This window comes from Rhinopithecus bieti, unplaced genomic scaffold, assembly GCF_001698545.2.
Source record: "Rhinopithecus bieti isolate Rb0 unplaced genomic scaffold, ASM169854v2 scaffold_17861, whole genome shotgun sequence".
Taxonomy (NCBI): domain Eukaryota; kingdom Metazoa; phylum Chordata; class Mammalia; order Primates; family Cercopithecidae; genus Rhinopithecus; species Rhinopithecus bieti.
In genome coordinates, this window is record NW_016809830.1 from 173,966 (window position 1) to 193,331 (window position 19,366).

The 19,366-nt window shown below is 34.5% G+C and overlaps 1 protein-coding gene across 1 annotated transcript; it reads left to right on the plus strand.

Annotated features, from left to right (window-relative positions):
* Positions 1-210: 210 nt before the first annotated feature.
* Positions 211-17,774, plus strand: CETN3 (centrin 3). The gene is given in 7 exon segments (XM_017890518.1): positions 211-379; positions 2,216-2,339; positions 2,341-2,361; positions 4,290-4,398; positions 10,206-10,283; positions 13,457-13,528; positions 15,908-17,774. Coding segments are annotated over 7 exon segments (465 nt in total). The 5' UTR covers positions 211-362; the 3' UTR covers positions 15,952-17,774.
* Positions 17,775-19,366: the final 1,592 nt, after the last annotated feature.

A 19,366-nucleotide genomic window follows, 5' to 3' on the forward strand; every position in this document is an offset into this window, starting at 1 on the left:
ACCACCACACAGGGATCGGAGGCCGGACCCGCAAAGGATTCGGGGAAAAAGGCATCGGGCCAATCCGAAGGGTGAGAGCGGCCCTAGGCATGGAGGGGCGGGGTGGGTGTGTGGGGGAGAGAAAGGTTTTTTTCTTGATTGACGTAAAGCATACCCAATGAAAACAAAATGGTAAAGCTTCCGCCATAATGGGCAGAACCATAGCGACATTTCAACCAATCCAGCTCAAAAGTGTCTATGTTGTGGGAGGTCCCTGAGGCCGCTGAGGTCGTTCGTGTCTGTTGAACGGTTGTGGGAGTGTTGCTGCTTTGGGTAGGGGTTAAAATCGTTTCTTGAGAGGAACGACTCTGTCCGAAGAGATAATGAGTTTAGCTCTGAGGTCGGTAATAAGGAGGCGGCAGTGCTCTCCACACCCCGGAGCGGGACCTAGGGAGGGTGTGTGTGGAAGGGAGGCCGTTTGGGGCCGTGGCGAGGCACGGGATGCTGTTTGGGATGCGGGAAAGGAGCCTAGGGCAGCCTGCCCGGATCACTCACCCTCTGGGCTCCGGTGCCCTGCAGGGAACGAGACTTCCAGTGCATTTCTGCTAAGGAGGTTATTTCTGTCAGCGCGTAGGGCTTTGGACTACCAAAAAAATGGGCTTAGTTGCGAGCGAGGAGGGAATGAAATATCGCGAGGCTTCTACTCTGTTGCTCTGATAGATCAGGCCGCGGAACATCCCTTCATTCAATTCGTATGCCTGGCCAGGGCCCCACCTCGGCTGCTCCGCTGCCGATGCAATCATCCACCTATAAATTTTGGAAATAACAAAAAACTCCTCTTCTCCTAAGGTCCTGCTTTACGGTGTAATTGGAAACCCATTTTAGTGACTAATTGGCAAACTGTCTCTTGGATTTCCTGTTTCTTTCGTTTCTTTACCTTTCAGTTCTAACCTCTAACCCTCTGTTGCCCGCTCCCCCTATGTAGACGTTGTACCGTAAAACTATACATATACTTAGGACACTCTAAAAATGTTCCATGTTCTGCTAAGGGATAATCATGGTACCCTTGGATGGGGTCAGGGGTGGGTCGGTTCTGGACTTGGCCTCTAAAAGTCTCAGGAAGAAAAAGACTGATCCCAGGAATAACCAAGTTTGTGTCAAGTCAGGTCTCATGAAAGGAAGATCTTCCTCAGCTTTGTCATACTGCATCTACTGGTCACTTCCTAGCTTTTTTTTTTTTTTTTTTTTGGTAGCGTTCAGAGGCCAAAACGACTTTCAAATGCAACTAGATACGTGTTTTAAACACAGTCAACTGGTTTTGACATGTTAATGTGTTACCGGATTGTATGTTTCAAAACTTGTTCTTATACCAGTGTTGCGGCTCCATTGGAAAACTTGGAGCACATTTAGATGGGCAGCTCTTAAGGAAAACATTTCTGGCTTTAAAGTAATTTTTGCTTTTTTCTTTAAGCGTTTCCAGAGTTTATGAGAAGTTTAACCTCCAAGTTTACATGTTAAGTGAGACAAGACTTATGAAGCACAAATATTGTATACTTTTTTGACATCTAATATTTGTCATATGTTTAGACTCATTAATATTTTGGATGATTTGTTAATATCAGTGGAGGAAATGACACGTAAATTGCCAAACTGTTAGAAACGTGAAATCTAAAAACATTTTGAACCAACAGTCCCAAAATATAAGTTAACTCAGTTGTATTTTTTGTAGTAATTTTATGAACTTAATTATCAGAACTATCAAAAGTAAACCGATATATAGTGATTGTCAGTTATGAATTTTGGTTTCATTTGGAGATTTTTTTGTTTCTTTAACATTCTTGTACAATATTGTGAGTGTTTTGTTTTTTTTTGGTTGGAGTTTCAGACATAAAAGTAATGTTGCTTATTCACAGTTCTTGTTTCTTCCACAGTAACATTAGTGGGAATAAATAAAAGCTAGGGAAAGTGGGAATAAATAAAAGCTGGGAAAAGGAAAAGTTTGGTCCTCATTTCTTTTAATAATCTGTAACACGCTTTAGTTTTGGGAAGTTCGTATTTATAGCAATTTGATTTACACTATGGAATAAACAAGGGCACTTGACTCATAAAGGGGAAAGTTTCCCTATCTTTCTCAAAGTACTTTCATTTTTAAAATTTAGAAAATCAATTATTGGTTTAATTTCTGTTAGTAAAGAGATACAGTGGACTAAGGGCTTTTTCCTTTCCATTTCATAGAAAGTGAGCTTGTAGTAGACAAAACAAAGAGAAAAACAAGAAGAGAACTGTCTGAGGGAACAGAACAAGAAATTAAAGATGTTTTGAACTATTTGATTACAGACCCAAAGATTGAAGCAATAGAATTATCATGAATTAAAGGTAATGGTTATACTTATAAAATACTATTGTTTCTGGTGTTAAAATGATTTGCATTTTGACAGTTGCTTACATTAAATTCTAGTAATTATTTTAACTAAATTGGTTTGGAACTATAGAAGGCATTTTAAGCCATTCGTAGTTAGATTCTATAATAATACTGAAAAGAACTCCTAACACAGTTTTAGAAAATCTTTTCACGTGATAAAACGAATAGCATTTTAAATGTAACAATACATTCCTAGGGAAGGTGCTTATTTTTCACTGACATCATTAAAGGATTTCAAACTGGAATTTAAACTATTCTTACCATATTCTTTTCACTGTTTTTTTGTTTTTGTTTCTTGGTGACTCATACTGTTTTCGGACTGTGGGATTGTTGTCTTTTAATCTCATAATTTGTGTTTGTTAGTAACATAGTCTCGATCCACTTTCTGTGGTACAAACAACTTCAGTACTGTTTGATGTTGACACATGCTAATAGGTAAAAATGTCGACTTTTAAGACCCAGAATGTCAAGGTGTAGAGAGGGATTTGTAAATTATTATTTGTCAGGGTATAAGGAGAGATTTGGGTTTAGGGTAGAATGGGACTTACTTTCAGCACAGTGGGAAAGATAGTATTTTGAGATTTTTAATAGCCTTAATGGATAGGTGAATGTAAGTGTTTATTTGGTAGTTTTAATTTTTGTAATTTCGTAAGGGATTTTTAAGCATTAGAATTCCAAGTAGGGATACAAACTATGCAGTGACAGTATAGAATGTATAAAAGCAGTTAATAGGCCTGTAAGTCTAGCTTTCTCAATCTTGCAGTCCTCTTTAGCTCTCTTTTCCCACTGTTTTTTGTTTTTGTTTTATTTTTGGTTACCCAGATTTGATCAAGTCTGCCTTTATAGTGTCTCTTACATTAGTAACCATTGACTGTCTTGGTTTTGGACCTTATTTCATACCTGGAGCTTCCTAAATGGTTTCTCTACTTGTAGTTCACCTTGTACACTACCACTGAATTTAGATAGTTTAAAAAGTCTTTCACCATTGCTTATAAATTGTTAGTTGCTCATAAACCTTTACTATTAATAACTCCTCATTATATACTACTTAAAGTTCAGATTCCTTTGCTTTCTACTGAATGTTCTCTACACTTTTGCCACCAACTACTTTTTTCATTTGCTAACTGCTTTCTTCTTCCCGAACTCTTCTAATTCACGTGGAATTCACCTTCTAATCCAGGTGAGCAGTTTATCTCACCTGAACTCTTGTAATTCAGGTGAGGTAAACTGCTCTGTTCGTTGTCCTTCAAACCTATTGTTCATTTCAGTGTTTCTTTTAATACTAGTCATCCTTCCCAAATGCCCTCTTCATCTGTCCTTCAAGGAACAACTTGAATCTTTCCAAATAAGACTTATCTAGTCAGTAACATGTTTCCTTCCTTGTTACTAGTAACAAAATCTCTTTTTTCTCTAAGCTCAGGGTCCTTAGCCCTATCATTTACCTAATAACTAATCATGGAGATACTGATGATAATTCTTATTTTAATGTTTTATCTCTTCTATCATATAACTGTTTAATATTTATGCTATGCCTTTTTCTCATTTTGGTTGTTAATCCCTTGATAACAAATAACAGTCAAATTATCTGTGCAGTAAGTTAGTGCATTTTATATAGTAAAATCTGTAAACACTTGTTGGTTACTTTGTCATATAAAAATGCAATTTATAAATGAAAAAACTTATACATACTTAATTTCAGTAGTGAAGAACAATTACACTGTCACTGCTATTTTAAAGAGGTAAAACATGCAAAAAAGTTATATTTTATTAATGTGTGTGTTTTTCATCTCTTTAAGAGTAAAAAGCTTAATAACTAGAAATTCTTTTGTAAAGATTGCTTTATAATTTGGCTTTTCCCTTTTAATCCAAAAGGCGTGGGCCAATGCAGAGGCCCTTGGGGTTTATGTAAAAAAGCTGATGTACTGAAAAGATTCTTAAGATTATGACAGGAGAAGCCCACACGGGAAAATCACCTTTTGAAGATTTTAATGAAGTTGGTGTGGTATTTTAATAGTCTTTTTGTAATAGCCAGCTGTTTAGTGAAAATTGTCCTGATTGAATATGAGCTTTTTAAATTTTAAATTCTCTAGGTTATGGATTTTCTTATAGAAAGCACTGGTGTATCACTGGTGCTCTTACTTCAGTTTCTTGTTGGATTTTTTTTTTTTTTTTTTTTTTTTACTTTTTTCATTTTTCAAAGAAAAAATATGGCTTTGCTCTGAGATTTATAGTTTTGTCTTTTGTTTTGTTGTGAAGATTCTAACCAAGGAACTACTGTGTAGCTTTTTATGGAAAGATGCTTTTCCAAGTTATTTGTATTTATATTATGTGATAAAACTTGAAGGGTGATCAAAAAATTATTTTTGCTCATTAAAACAGAAAATTTGATATCCTGCTGTTTGGAAAATGTTTCCCAAGACCTTTCTGGTATGTGATTTTTGCTGGCTAAGTGGGGAAGAGAGAACTGGTAGTAGTTGGTATCTCTGGCCGTAGATGAAATGCACGACTTCAGGTTGACAGAGTTTATGAGAGGCTACATCCTCTGGATGACCTTGATCTTAGTGGGTAAAGTCATCTGTTTAGAGGGTAGTAGTAAAGGAGGCAGTGGGCATACTGGAAGCAGGAGAAAACATCCTAGTACCACCAACTGAAGATAATGTGTCATAGGCTTAATATGGCTAAATGTTTGTGTGGTTGATTTTAGTGAATTATTTATAGCATACATAGACCAGGCTTTTTCAAAATAGAAGAGTCTGGAAGACAAGGATGTTACTATTGTCTAGGATATTACCTACAAAATATATAAATATTCAGGTTTATTTCTTTTTTTTCCCCCCTAAACCAATGGGTCACGATATAAGCACATCATATAAGTATTTTAAGATATTTGGAACAAATTCTGTTATATACACAAACCCCTTCTTTTAAATATTCATCAAGAAGCAATATGGGAAGCAAAAAGAAATGGCAATTAGTATACGCAGAGAAAATTTAGATTCATGTCATTAGTCAGTTTTTAAAATCCAAATGCTCGAGTCAAAAGCAGTTGAGATGGAAAATAAATGATAAACCTAAGAGAAAAAAAATACAGCACAGAAGATACTCAACTTATGAACTAATATATGACTGTTTAGAGAGGCAACTTGTTTGTTGGGGACATTTTCCTTTTTTCCTCTAATTTGTAGAATTATTTATTTGAGGAGAGGGAGAGAGCTACCTTTTGTTCTCCCAGAATGGACACTCTCCTGAAGTTTATGATCGTAGTATTCCTAGTTTTACCTTAGATTGTTTATTTGTAGAAACAAGATATTAGGATACAGTGGAAATGATACTATTAGGAAGGAGCTATAATCCAGGTATGTTTAGTACAGTATAGTGGTTTAGCACTTGGAACCAGATTCCGTTGGTTCATACCTTGGTTTTGCCGCTTTATAGCTCTGGAACTTGGTCTTTTTAATACCCTGTGCCTCATTTTCAACTATAAAGTGGGGATCATTGTACTCTCTCATGAGATTCTTCTGAGGATTAAGTTAATAACATGTAAAGTACCTAGAAAAGGGCCTAGCATGTTGTAAGTGCTACTAAGCATTTGTTATTATTATTACTTTAAAAAATTGTCTTTGTTTCAGGGGCTCGAAATAATCATATATGCATCACTGGGACATAAAATAGACTCTGTGTATACTTTTTATTATAAAGGCTATTGTAAGCACTATATCATCACTAATAATTTTACAAAATATTTTATTTCATCTTAAATGAATACAATTTTAAAATTGTGATTTTTTTATTGGCAGTTGGGACCAGAATCCCATGCCACCTCCACTTTTTCCTGACGCCCTATCTGTTCTATGTTATTAACAGAGCAGAAATACTGGCTTCCTTTAGAATAAATAGATGTGGCTAAACTTCAGCTTTGACACTCAAAGATTAACCTTTTGACAGCTATCTTAGCTATCTTAAGGCTACCTATGGAGAGTACCAGGTGTAAAATAAAAATTTATTACTGTTTGGGAATCAGTCAAGAACTATGTATTTCCCCTTTTGTTGATTATTTTTAACTAATCACTGACCACAGATTAATATATTTTGTGCTTTGGGACAAATGATTCTAAATCATAACATTTGAGTCCTAGTTTTATGAACTAATTGAGGATACTGTTCCACAGATCTATCTGGATGAAGTTTGGCAGTTAACTATTATGGATTCTTCCTAGTACTAGAAAAAAGCTTTAAAATATATTTAATGTAAGTTTAGGGTCAAGACATCCTGAGGCTAGTGAGTAACATAGATGTTTTAGGAATTCTGTCTTGAACACCAACATAAGTCAAACGTTTGTACACTATTTTTGACATGTACTACTTATTGCTGATTCAGATTATAATACTGTATTATTGTCTTCATTTTGCTTATTTAACACTGAATTTTTTGGTATTAGGTACTGTACTGGGGTTAGGAAGAAGACTTAATTAAAAGTTACTAAGAGGTTCTTCTTTCAGGGAGTTTACAATGTACATATAGGTGACAACAGGCTATAGTACTATGTGGTAAATTGTAATTTTGTCTAGGACAGAAGTCAGCAACTATAGCCTTTGGACCAAATTCAGCTGCTGCTTGTACACTACCACACCCATTCTTTCATGCAGCTTTTGTGCTACCATGGCAGAGTGAGTAGTTAGAGACTTTATGGCCCTCTACAAAGCCTAAAGTATTTACTGTCTGGCCTTTTACAGGAAAGATTTGTTAATCCCTGATATAGAGGAATTGAAGACTTTGCAGAGGAGATTTTAAATTTAGGCCTTTGGAAACGTGAGTAGGATTTCATTCCAAGATTGCCAGGAAGAGTAGAGAAAAAGCATTCTAGGCTTAGAAAGCAGCAACAACAAAGAATGGTACTAGAAGCATAGCGTGTTTGGGAAACTAGATAGTGTTCTGGGCTAGACGATAGGGAAATGCCTGGAAGTGTAGGATTGGGCCAGACTGGTAAAGTCTTGCAAAACTTAAAAGATTTTTAATTTTAGTTAGCAGAGGATCATTCACAAATTTTAAGGGAAGAGGATATGATATATTTGAGAAATAAAACTGATGAGAGTATTATGGATGATGCAATGGAAGGAAGAGAGACTGCAGACAGAAAATACTATTTTTTATGCTGAGGATGGCGAGCGTGAAAAGAAAATACATTTAAGAGTAAAGAAGAGACTAGGCTTGGTGGCTCATGCCTGTAATCCCAGCACTTTGGGAGGTCAAGGCGGGAGGATTGCTTGCTCACAGGAGTTTGAGACCAGCCGGGGCAACAAAGTGAGATCCTGTCTCTCTACAAAAAATAAAAAAAAAATTAACCAGATGTGATGGCACATGCCTGTAGTCCCAGCTGCTTTGGAGGCTGAGGTGGAAAAATTGCTTGAGCCCAGGAGTTGAGGCTGCAGTAAGCTGGGATCATGCCATTGCACTCCAGCCTGGGCAACAGAGCGAGACCTTGATTCAAAACAAAAATAAAAAAAAATAGTATTCTCAGTACTATAGGACCTGATTAAGTTTATGGGACTGAAAATGATTTATACTTTTCAAATGTGGAATCTGGCTGTCAATGTTGCTGTTATCTTTTGGTGGGGGTAGAGGAGGCAGCTACAGTTACCATGGTGGTAGTGGAATGAATTTGGAGTCCAACATGTCTCACTGGTATGTTTGGATAGAAGTTTCCAAAAGACATTGAGAAATAACAGTTAAAGCTGTATTTCTAGCATTACCTACAATGATTTTTAATTTACTTTTGATGTGATGTTTTGGATTTGCCGTATTCTTAAGTGATTTTTACACATGAAAGGTCTAAGAAAGTATTTTGAAGAAGTACATTTCTGATAGTATGTGTAATTAAATCATTTGAAAATACAGTTACATGGACAGAAATTTGGAGTTTTGTGAAATAAATGAAACCCACCTTAACTGCCTCTATATCAGTTTACTAATATTTTCATTGAAAATAAATATATTTCTTGTAATTAAATTCTACTTTGTGGAACAAGAATAGAACATGAAGGCATGGAGGAGAATCATTATAAAGTTATATATTAGGTAATGTTTTTGCTGTCCAAAATGATGAGCATTTATAATTCCCAAGAAAAGCTGCATTTTAAGGAAGAATATTGATAAAAGAATATATAGACACATAGCTCTGAAATAACTAACACAATTAAAGTACCAGTGGGATAAGAATTTATACATCTTGGAGCCCCATCTGTTCCCCAATCACCCTGTTGCTTCTTTAAGTACATTAATACTTTCAGCAAGCTGCTTTTTTGGTTCACCTGTCATGTAAATTATTTAATTGGTGAAGAAAATTTCTTAACACTTTTTTTCCTTGTCCTGCTTTTTTGTTGGGACTAAATTCAAAATAAGTTGAGTATGTGCCATAGAGTTAAGTGTGGTATTTTATTTTGGTGTTATGGCTGTAGATATGCCAGCTCCTTTTTGACTGAATATTTATGAGCTTTGATGATTTGCATACTTACAGTAATATACTTCAATTAGTTACTTGGCAGCCTTTTTGGATAAAATTAATGGATAAAAGGAAACTATTGAAAATATGTGTAGATGATATAATAGTCATTTGAATAGGTGATTATTGAACCTAATATAGGTGAAACAGCCACAAAACAGTAACTTGTTGGAGACTTTGTATTTTTTTCATTCTGGGTTCTTTAAACATTCCAGTATTTTCCATCTATAAGCAGTTTTCTTTTTTTTTTTTTTTTTTTTTATTTTATTTTATGATTCTGTAACCTTTAACAGGACCAAGTTATTTTTAATAGCATAGTAAAGGCCATAAATACCTTTTCTTGTAGTGGCAGATAGTGTATATAATTACTTCAGAGATATTTATTTAGATATTGTTAGAATTTTATTTAGTAACAACAATTTTATGCCACAGATTTGTATTTTAATTTTTATTGTGGCTATTGATTGAAGACTGGTAAAATTGAAAATACTTAAGCTTATTACTATGTTGTTATATATGATTATATTTAGTGTATTAAAATACACAATTACCATTGAGGTTTGAAACTACATTTATTTTTAGTTAGTTGTCTGAGAGTGATTTATCCAAACAAAACGGGTAAGCTTTAAGGAGACCTTCTTTCCACAGGTTTTTTTTTTGGGTGGGCTTTCCTGCTATAGTCAGATTTGATCCTATTTACTACTTTCTAAATTTTGGAAAACCAAGAGGTTCTTCTAATCACGAAGGTATTAGTGGAATTTTCATCTGCTCTCTTGAGATTGTGCCTGTGTCTGCGATGGCAGTACTTTTTGTCTTTCGCAGTTTTTCTTGTTTTGAAGTTGGATTAAATTTGAGGAAGAATCAGTGTTAGTATGACATTTAGTTAGCAAGCAGCTTTTATTTAGTTAGCTCCAATTATTTTGTTGGTATGTCTCTCCACAAGTAGATGACACACTCCTTGTGTGCTTGATGTCAGTGGAGCCTAGTACAATTCTTGATTATAGTAGATCTTAAATATGGCATAAATGTAGTCCTTTTAATTTTGCCTCTGTGTGATACAGTTTTGCTTACTTTTTTAATAAGACAAGTTGCTCATAATAAAAAGGTTAACATTCAAAGTATGGATTTGGTTTTTCTAATTTCAGGTTTATCTCGGGGTTTGGGGATCTCATTTGACATTTTATTGTCAGACTAAATGTTGACAGTCACAGCTTTAATTCTCATCTAATATTTAGTTGATATCACAAATGAATGCCTTTGTGACTATGCAGGTTTATTAAAATATATATTTTTTTAAACTGTAGTGACAGACTGGATATTGGAAAGAGATCCCCATGAAGAAATACTCAAGGCATTTAAACTATTTGATGATGATGATTCAGGTAAAATAAGCTTGAGAAATTTGCGACGTGTTGCTAGAGAATTGGGTGAAAACATGAGTGATGAAGAGCTTCGAGCTATGATAGAAGAATTTGACAAAGATGGTGATGGAGAAAGTAAGTCTTAAGTGAAACATATTTTCCAAGTATTCCTGATACTACACGTGTAATACATTTTTCTAAAAACAAATGACTTGCAAGACTTTTTTGTAAACTTACCGCTTCTTGTAATGGGCCTTCTGTCTAAATAATTCACATATTCAGTTTAGAATGAAGCAGATCTCTAAAACCAATTACACTTCAAGAAGGCACCTCACTTTTCTCTGAAGGTGAAACATCACCAAAATTTCGGCCTTTCAATAAAATTTCAGTCTTTAATGGCTTCTCCCTCAACCTGCATGCTAAGTTCTAAGTTCTATTGATTTTCCCCTTCAAATGTTTTGAATCTGTTTTTATCTTTGTCCACTGTGGCTGTCCTAGTTCAGGCCCTAATTTCTAATTAGGAATGTTATGAGCCTCATTTATTCTTACCTTGGCTGCCTACTGGGTGCAGTGTCCTGTGTGTTGACTGGTGCTACACAATGAAAAAGGCAGATGTGGTTCCTGCTTTCACTTGGCAGTCTCTTGTAGTGTCCTGATTGCCCTTTAGGCATATAAAAGTCTCTAACCTCTTCTTCAGTCTCTTGGTCTCATTCTTTTCCTAAAATATACATTTGATAATGCCATTTCCTTTTTCAAGCACTTGGAACGATTCTTCAGTGCCTACAGAGTAAACTTCAAAGCCTTCTGTGATCTGTCCCACCTTGAGTAATTTTATTTCCCAGTGTATTCTTCCACTTTTCTTCTTTAACCCTCACCTCCTATATGTACACATTTTGTCAAAATACTCTGTCCTGAAAACACATTTTTATGCTGTTCATTTCGTCGTACTGTTTCTTAAGAATGCTCTAATGTTAATTTCTGCCTGCTGAAATGTGATTCATTCTCTCAGGTACGTATTAAACACCGTCTTTTTCTCAAAAGCTTCCCATAATGCTCTCTGTGTGAATCATGAGACTTCCATTGAAGGCCTATAGCATTTAGAGAAACAGATTGTTTTGATACTTTCATACACTTAATATGGAATCTTTTGGCTGGAAACTTAAGTTTTGTTGAGATAAAAACCACTTTATTTATATGTTAAACTGCTAAAGATTAGACCTTGCTATCTTTTTTGTGAACTTTAGTATTCTTCTGTCTTTGTGACTTTTTCATGCTTTTCGGTATCTAAGAGCAATGAAATTTTAAAAATACTGGGTATATAAAATAATAAACATGGCGAATGTGAAGTTAAAGGTAAATAAGATGTACTACAAGATAGACATAAAGCTGTGATAATGATACAGAAAGAGTCACTTCCCCCCCGCCCACAACATATATAAAATAAAACACAGCACATCTTTTGGAAAAAATGAAAGGAACGTTTTGAAAAGCCAGAATGGATCATCTTTTAAATAATGATGATGTTTGTTAACATTTATTTAGCAGTTACTGTATTGGATATTAGCATGAATTATGTCACTTAATTTCCATAATAACTTGTAAAGTAGATATAATAATATACCTATACATACGTATAATAGATATATATATATAGATGAGGAAACTAAAGCTTTGAGAGATTAATAGTCTGCCCCAGGTTATCAAAAGCTAATACAGTACATGGTAGAGCCAGAACTCAAAATCAAATCTCCATAATGGCAAAGAATGTGCTTTTAAATATAATATTGTATTGCCTCTTGGGCTATGAAGTAAAATATTAACTAGACTTCTATGTTTATGGAGTTTTAAAAATTACATACTATTATAGGAAGCAGTGTATTAGCAACATACTCAGTTGGAACTTCGAATTCTAAGATTTGCTTTTCCCCTTCAAAGCCAGATGGTCTCTAAGGTACTTAATCTACTTAGTTCTCTAAAATTCCTATTGTTAGCAACTTATAATAAGATTCACTCTATGAAATGGTTGATTTATGAAAAATTTTGTTAAAGAAGGCAATATAAAAGGAAACAAAGTGTCATATTTTCTTGATTCAATAAATGTTTTACCAAATGCTTATTTTAAGCTAGGCATTGTGGTAGATTTATTAGATATAGAAACTTGATTTAAGATATTAATAGAGAAGGTTATAAAACCAAATGTACAGAGGTATGGAAGATTGTCTTTTAACTGCCTACAAGACTGGTAGTAAAGTAACTAGTTTAATTTCCTGAGCCACTTTCTAATTTTACTTTTGGGGTTTAAGTACTATGTTTTAGGTATGAATCATGGAATTCAGTTGTCCCTTGATAAGCACAGGAGATTAGTTCCAAGTCGCTTAAGGATGACAAAATCTATGGTGCTCAAGTCCCTTGTATAAAATGGCATAGTATTTGCATATAACTTTCACATATCCTCCTGTATACCTTAAATCATTTCTAGATTACTTATAATACCCAATACAATGTAAATGCTATGTAAATAGTTATACTTTATTTTATTTGTATTTTTTTATTGTATTATTTTCCCAAATATTTTTCATTGCAGTTGGTTTAATCTGCAGATGTGAGGAACCTGTGGTTACAGAAGACTGACTGTAGTTTTAAATGTGTTTGAAATGCTATTATAATTTAAAGTTTTATGTATAAACAATATAAAATTAAGTGTTTTGTGGTTTTCAAACTTCTATATGAAGCTTAAAATATGTGCAGTTTGAGTATTGAAATTTTACAGATCAAGAAAAAGTTCTAGATCTTTTTTTTTTTTTGAGACGGAGTCTTGCTCTGTCGCCCAGGCTGGAGTGCAGTGGCCCGATCTCAGCTCACTGCAAGCTCCGCCTCCCAGGTTTACGCCATTCTTCTGCCTCAGCCTCCCGAGTAGTTGGGACTACAGGCGCCCGCCACCTCGCCCAGCTAGTTTTTTGTATTTTTTAGTAGAGATGGGGTTTCACCATGTTAGCCAGGATAGTCTCGATCTCCTGACCTCGTGATCCGCCCGTCTCGGCCTCCCAAAGTGCTGGGATTACAGGCTTTCTAGATCTTTAAGTAACAAGTACTTTTTGGATTTTGAATATTTTAATCATGGCTGTATTACACTGTTAAAATGATTTGTAATCAAATCATTCTAAGGCTGTTTTATGTTCTTTCTCTTAATACAGTTCTTAAGAACATACTCTTGCTTCCTATTTGGTCTAGATGCCTCAGTCTAAATCGGGGGTTCTTCAGTGAAGGTGCACACTGGCTGAATTGATTAATAATTTTATGTATTTGAGCTTTATTTATTGGAAACAGAGAGGGATCATAGCTTTCCTAAGATATTCAGGCATGGCTATTTAACTGCAAAGGTTAAAGATCACTACTTCAATTTGTAAGATTCTTGAAAGTAGTTTGAGAGTATTATAGATGTTGTATTACGGTCTTACTATGTCTATTATAGTGTTTTATAGATGTTAAATACTGATTGCATGGATTCATAGTTCCCTGTCAGCTTCTGGAGGGTGCATTTTTCCTAACTCTTAGCTTATTTCTGTGAGGCATACACTATTCTCTTTCTTGACTGTATTTCTGATGGTGTTCTCCCACCCCAGCTCCCTTTCTACCTCCTTTCCAGAATCTGTGTTTTTATTTTAGAGCCCAAGTAATGATTTACCTTTACCTGAATTTTTCTCATTAGTAATAATTTTTACCACTGTGAAGGATTTTTTTCAACACTGATTTGGTCTTTATTTTAATAATAAATAGTATTTTATGTTATAAAACATTTGTTCTGTTTCAAGTATAAAAACTGACTAACATAGTTATCGAAAATGGTTTTCTATGTGGTTTCTAGAACCAGTGCAGTATATATTCTTTTCATTCCCTGTGACCATGTTTTATCTCCTCAACATTTTTTAATTGGCTAATTTTTTCTAACTATTCATTATGAATATTCTCAAACGTAGAGAAAAATTGTCAGACTACTACAGTGAACACCATTGTACCTTCTGCCTAGATTCAATAATTAGTATTTTACCGCATTTGCTTTATCTGTCATGTGTATGTTTTTTTCTCAATCATTTGAAAATAAATTTCGTATATTAAGAACTCAATCCTTTAGGCCAGGCACCATGACCCATGCCTGTAATCCCAGCACCTTGGGAGGCTGAGGCAGGTGGATTGCTTAAGCCCAGGAGTTCAAGACCAGCCTTGGCAACATGGTGAAACCTCGTCTCTACCAAAAATACAAAAGTTAGCCAGTCTCATAAATAAATAAATTAATTAATTAATTAATTAATTAAATTTTAATAAAACAAAAGAAAGCTTGATCCTTTAATATTTCAGCATATCCATCTACTAAGAACAAGGATATATCTTTCATAAAGCTATGATATCAATGTTACACTTAAGAAAGTTAACAATAATTTTATAATATCATATAATATCTTTCTCATTTCAGTTTTAATGTATACCAGAATAGGAAGCCTGGTGTCTGTTTTGATATATTACACAACACTTATTGTGGTATTGGCATTCACTAGCCACTTAAAAATGTTTGATTCAATGGTGTATTTTCATATAATACCTTCTATGGTAAATAAGAGTTAAACAATCTAAAACATCATCTCATAGTTCAGTGTTTTCAGATGAAGGAAATGAGATGCAGAACTGTTCTGTGCAGAGCTATGACTAGAAACCAGGTCTTAATGTCTCTGTAGTTTTCTTTTGGCATTATCAAAATTATCATTCATAACTTGTGTCTTGCTTAGGTATGTATTAAGTCTTAGGGCTAAATGCTAAATACTTAGTAGAAGTATCTTCTGAACATTTTTCTTAATTGATATGTGTGCATATATTGGGTTTTCAAAATTATATTCAATAAGATTATCTGATTTCTTATTCTAGGTTGCTGTCTTAAACATTATGTTTTATAAATTGGATATTCTTACTATATTTATAATTTTGGCAAACTAAATATTAGTCCTTATCCATGATTATTTTCTGCGTTTACATCTATATAGTTGCTGGATTACCTTGGCGATTAAGATTAAATCTGTAATCTTTTCAAATTGCCATTTTTATTGATACTTTTGAGGTATGGTGACCTGGTTTTAATTATTCTTTAACGTAGGCTTTTAAGCATATAAAAGTTTAAAAAATAATAATTTCTTATAATTTTAATATATTTTCATTCTTTAGAAATCGAATTTACATGCATGATATGTTCAAGCTTACTTGTAAAGGAAGGATTTGCTAAATGAACTAGTAGAATGAAGGTTATAAAGAAGATTGTTTAAAGAACTTTGAAATGTCAAGCATTTAAAATGTTTTAGCAAGTATGTACAAACATGACTGTGATTGACTTTTTTGGTAACATTGTCTTTTCCCCAGTTAACATTATAGAATACTAATTTATAATGTTTATCACATTATATGTACTTTTGCATTCAAGAGGTTACATTTAATAAACACGTTCCACTTCCTAACGAAGTAAAAGCAAAAAGCCATGCCTTGATGTAACAATTTTGCATAATGTAAAATTTTTTAAATACTTAGTGTAAAATGGTAGTCGTGGACTCTGAAAAAATAAAATATTTGTATTTCTGACTGTTTCATTTTCTTTCTTACCACAGTAAACCAAGAGGAGTTCATTGCTATTATGACTGGTGACATTTAAAGAATTACAAGGATAAACACTAAGAATGTTGCAGTTATCATCTTATATTCTATTTTTGTGCCTGGAGCCATTTGAAAAAAACCAACTTAGTTCTTTTATCCAAAAGGACCAAAAATAAGCATCTTATGTATTTGTATTTTACTACTGTTAAGTTTCTTTGTATGAAGTATGTTGTTAGTACTCAGATAGTTTAGCTTTGTATTTATAATAGAGCTTTTATATAAAGTTTTTAAAAATTGAATATGTGATATGTGTTCTTTGAAGGTTTTTTAATTTAACATTAATAGTCACTTTTATTTTGGTGCACACGTTTTCCAGACTTTCATTAATAAAATGCTTATTTTATTAGTATTTTAAAGTTTGGTAAATTTGTTTTTATTCCTAGTATCTGTTAACCCTCAAGAGTGTATTTCTTAAATCTCCTCTTTATAATTTTACTAGTTTCTGAAACAAAATTGAAATACAAATAGCAATAGAATGGCACATTTTCCATTACCTAACATTTCATCAATTTTGACAGTCTATATTTTAATACAAGATGACTCAATGTAAGCCTAATCCCTTTTTTAAGAATCCTGTCTTTGAGTTTAGAGGGAATAAGTATTGTGCAGATAGACCCATTTATCCTTGTGTATTATGTTTCTTAACTCTTTTGGTATCAATATAAGTATGAAAGTTAATTTTTTCCTGAATATTTCCTCAAACGAATTGAATGAATACAATTTGAATTCTCGAACTTCTTGACTAAGTGAGAGATTTAAATTTTGGAATTTTGATTTGTTAAGATAATTATCATTCAATTAAATGTCACAGTGGTGAAAATAGAAAGCTGTAAGCCACAGAAATAATTTAAGTCTATGTTTAACCTATATAAAGGAACAGTCTGTGATTCACCAGGAAATAGTAGAGACAGACTTTCCAAGCATTGGTGGGCTCTTCTGCCTTGTAGAAGTGTATGTTAGGGGGAAACAAGTGGTTATGGAGATGGATCATAGGAAAAATAGTACCTATATGGATCCTTCACTCGTAATCTAGTACTTGGTGTTATGGGCTGTCCCAGGAAGGGAATTGAGTTGTCTATTTCAGCAATCTTTCTTTAGAATTCTTGTTTTAAATTTTAAGTTTAAAGTACAGTATAATTTGAGGCACTTTAAATGTTGTGAGCCTTTTAAGAGTATTACATTAAGGGCTGTCCACTAGAAATTTAACACAAAATCAGTAGGGAACACTATAGCAGTAGTGACATTTCAAACAGTTATCTAGAAAGCAAGTATATATTAGGTCATTCTTGTATTGCTATGAAGAAATACCCAAGACTGCGTATTTTATAAAGAAAAGAGGTTTAATTGGCTTAACGGTTCTGCAGGCTTTACAGGAAGCATGGTGCTAGCATCTGCTTCTGGGGAGGCCTCAGGAATCTTACAATCATGGTAGAGGCAAAGGGGGAGCAGGCACATCACACGGTGAAAACCAGAGTGAGCAAGTAAGAGAAATACCAAGCACTTTTAAACCACCAGATCTCATGAGAACTCACTATTGTGAGGACATCTAATCACCTCCCACCAGGCCTCACCTCTAGTACTGGGGATTACAATTCAACATGATATTTGGGTGGGGATAGATACACAAACTATTATCAGCAAGTTAACTAGAATAAAACTTAATTTTGAATACAAATTCAATGGTCACAGTCATAACAACATTCAGGGCAACAGACCTTGAAATTAAAACATTTTTATCGCACTTACTGATGAGTTGCCTCTGTCTTGATCATGAAATGTATTGATTTCCAGGAAAGTGAAAAATAAAACAGTAAAAGTAAATCTATTTTTGCGAGTCTTCTATGACTTTATTGGAATAGTGAAGCTATTTTTTGCCACTTTATGGATATTTTGTCTTTTTTCTTTTTGGGGGGGGGACGGAGTCTCATTCTGTCCCCGAGGTTGGAGTGCCATGGCGTGATCTTGGCTCACTGCAACCTCCGCCTCTTGGGTTCAAGCAATTCTCCTGCCTCAGCCTCCCAGGTAGCTGGGATTATAGGCGCCTGCCACCACACCCAGCTAATTTTTGTATTTTTAGTAGAGGTGGAGTTTCACCATGTTGACCAGGCTGGTCTTGAACTTCTGACCTCAGGTGATCTGCCCGCCGTGGCCTCCCAAAGTGCTGAGATTACAGGTGTGAGCCACCCCACCCGGCCTTCTTTTTTCTTAGTATACATACTTTCTCCTTGGGATACTAGCACCTTTGTTTCTTCTCTTACTGTGGGTTAGAGAAGAGTGTTCATCTGGGCTCTTCATGTTTGTGGAAGACTCACCTTACAGTAGGATATGAATTATTGTTGTTTCTTCTAGTATTCATAATCAGTAACTGTAGAGTGGAAAGGAAAAAATACTGGCTAGTGCAGTTGACTGAAGAGTGATTTTTTTTTGTAAAAAGAGGGAAGTAGGTATTTGTTATATTTATCCTTATGATCCTACTTACTATGCAGTGGCATTTCATGATGTGAGAAAGTTGTTACCTACTAAACTTGGTTAGTGCATTGCTACTCTGGTTTCCTGGTGAGCTTTGATGCTAGTCACTGGAAGTAAAATCTCTTAGGGATTTAATAGTGATGTGTTTTTCAAAGATCATTTACAATGTTCTGATGACCAATGTGAAAAAGAAAAAATAATTTAAAAAACCACAATATGTAATGTATTACAATTTTAGCAGTGTAATATAAGGAATAGGTTACATTGGTACTGGAGAACCAAAACAAAAGCAGAAAGGACACATAACTTCAGGTGGCAGCTACCACCCCTAGGCCTAGGGGACCAAGATAGAGGTTGTGGTTACTAGACACTTTGGGGAGAGCTTCAGCAAAGCAGGGACTTGGACATCTGAGGAGGGGCCACTGGTAAGTGGTGGTAGTGTAGATAGGGAATGATGAAGCTGGTATGGGGAATGCTGAGAAAAGCAGGAGACGAACTAAGTGTCGCTACTGGAATGAAGAGCCGTTGCTCTTGGAATGCTGGTAGGAATAACAAGCAAACAGGAAACAGCAAGATTCTTTCCCTCTCCTGCCTTTATGTCTTTATCTTCTAGTGCTGCTATTAGTGGAGCCTAACAAAAATTCAGGTGGCAAGGGAGAAATGTAGTTTTCATAGTCCTAGCCCTAGTATTACAATTTGAGTATAGAATAGTGGTTTGGAGTTGTGGGGAGAAAAAGTGGTTCAATAACTAGCACAGCTGATCATGTATTTTATTATCTGAACCAGGTTACTTTTGAGAACGAAGGAGCTAGAGGATAGGGGGGAGCTATTATTTACACTAGGATAACAGAGGTAAATCAGAACTGTCCTAGGCAAATCATATGATTGATCTCTGGGAATAGCAACCACTGTTGTTTTAGAGAAGTTACACATTTTAATCTTAA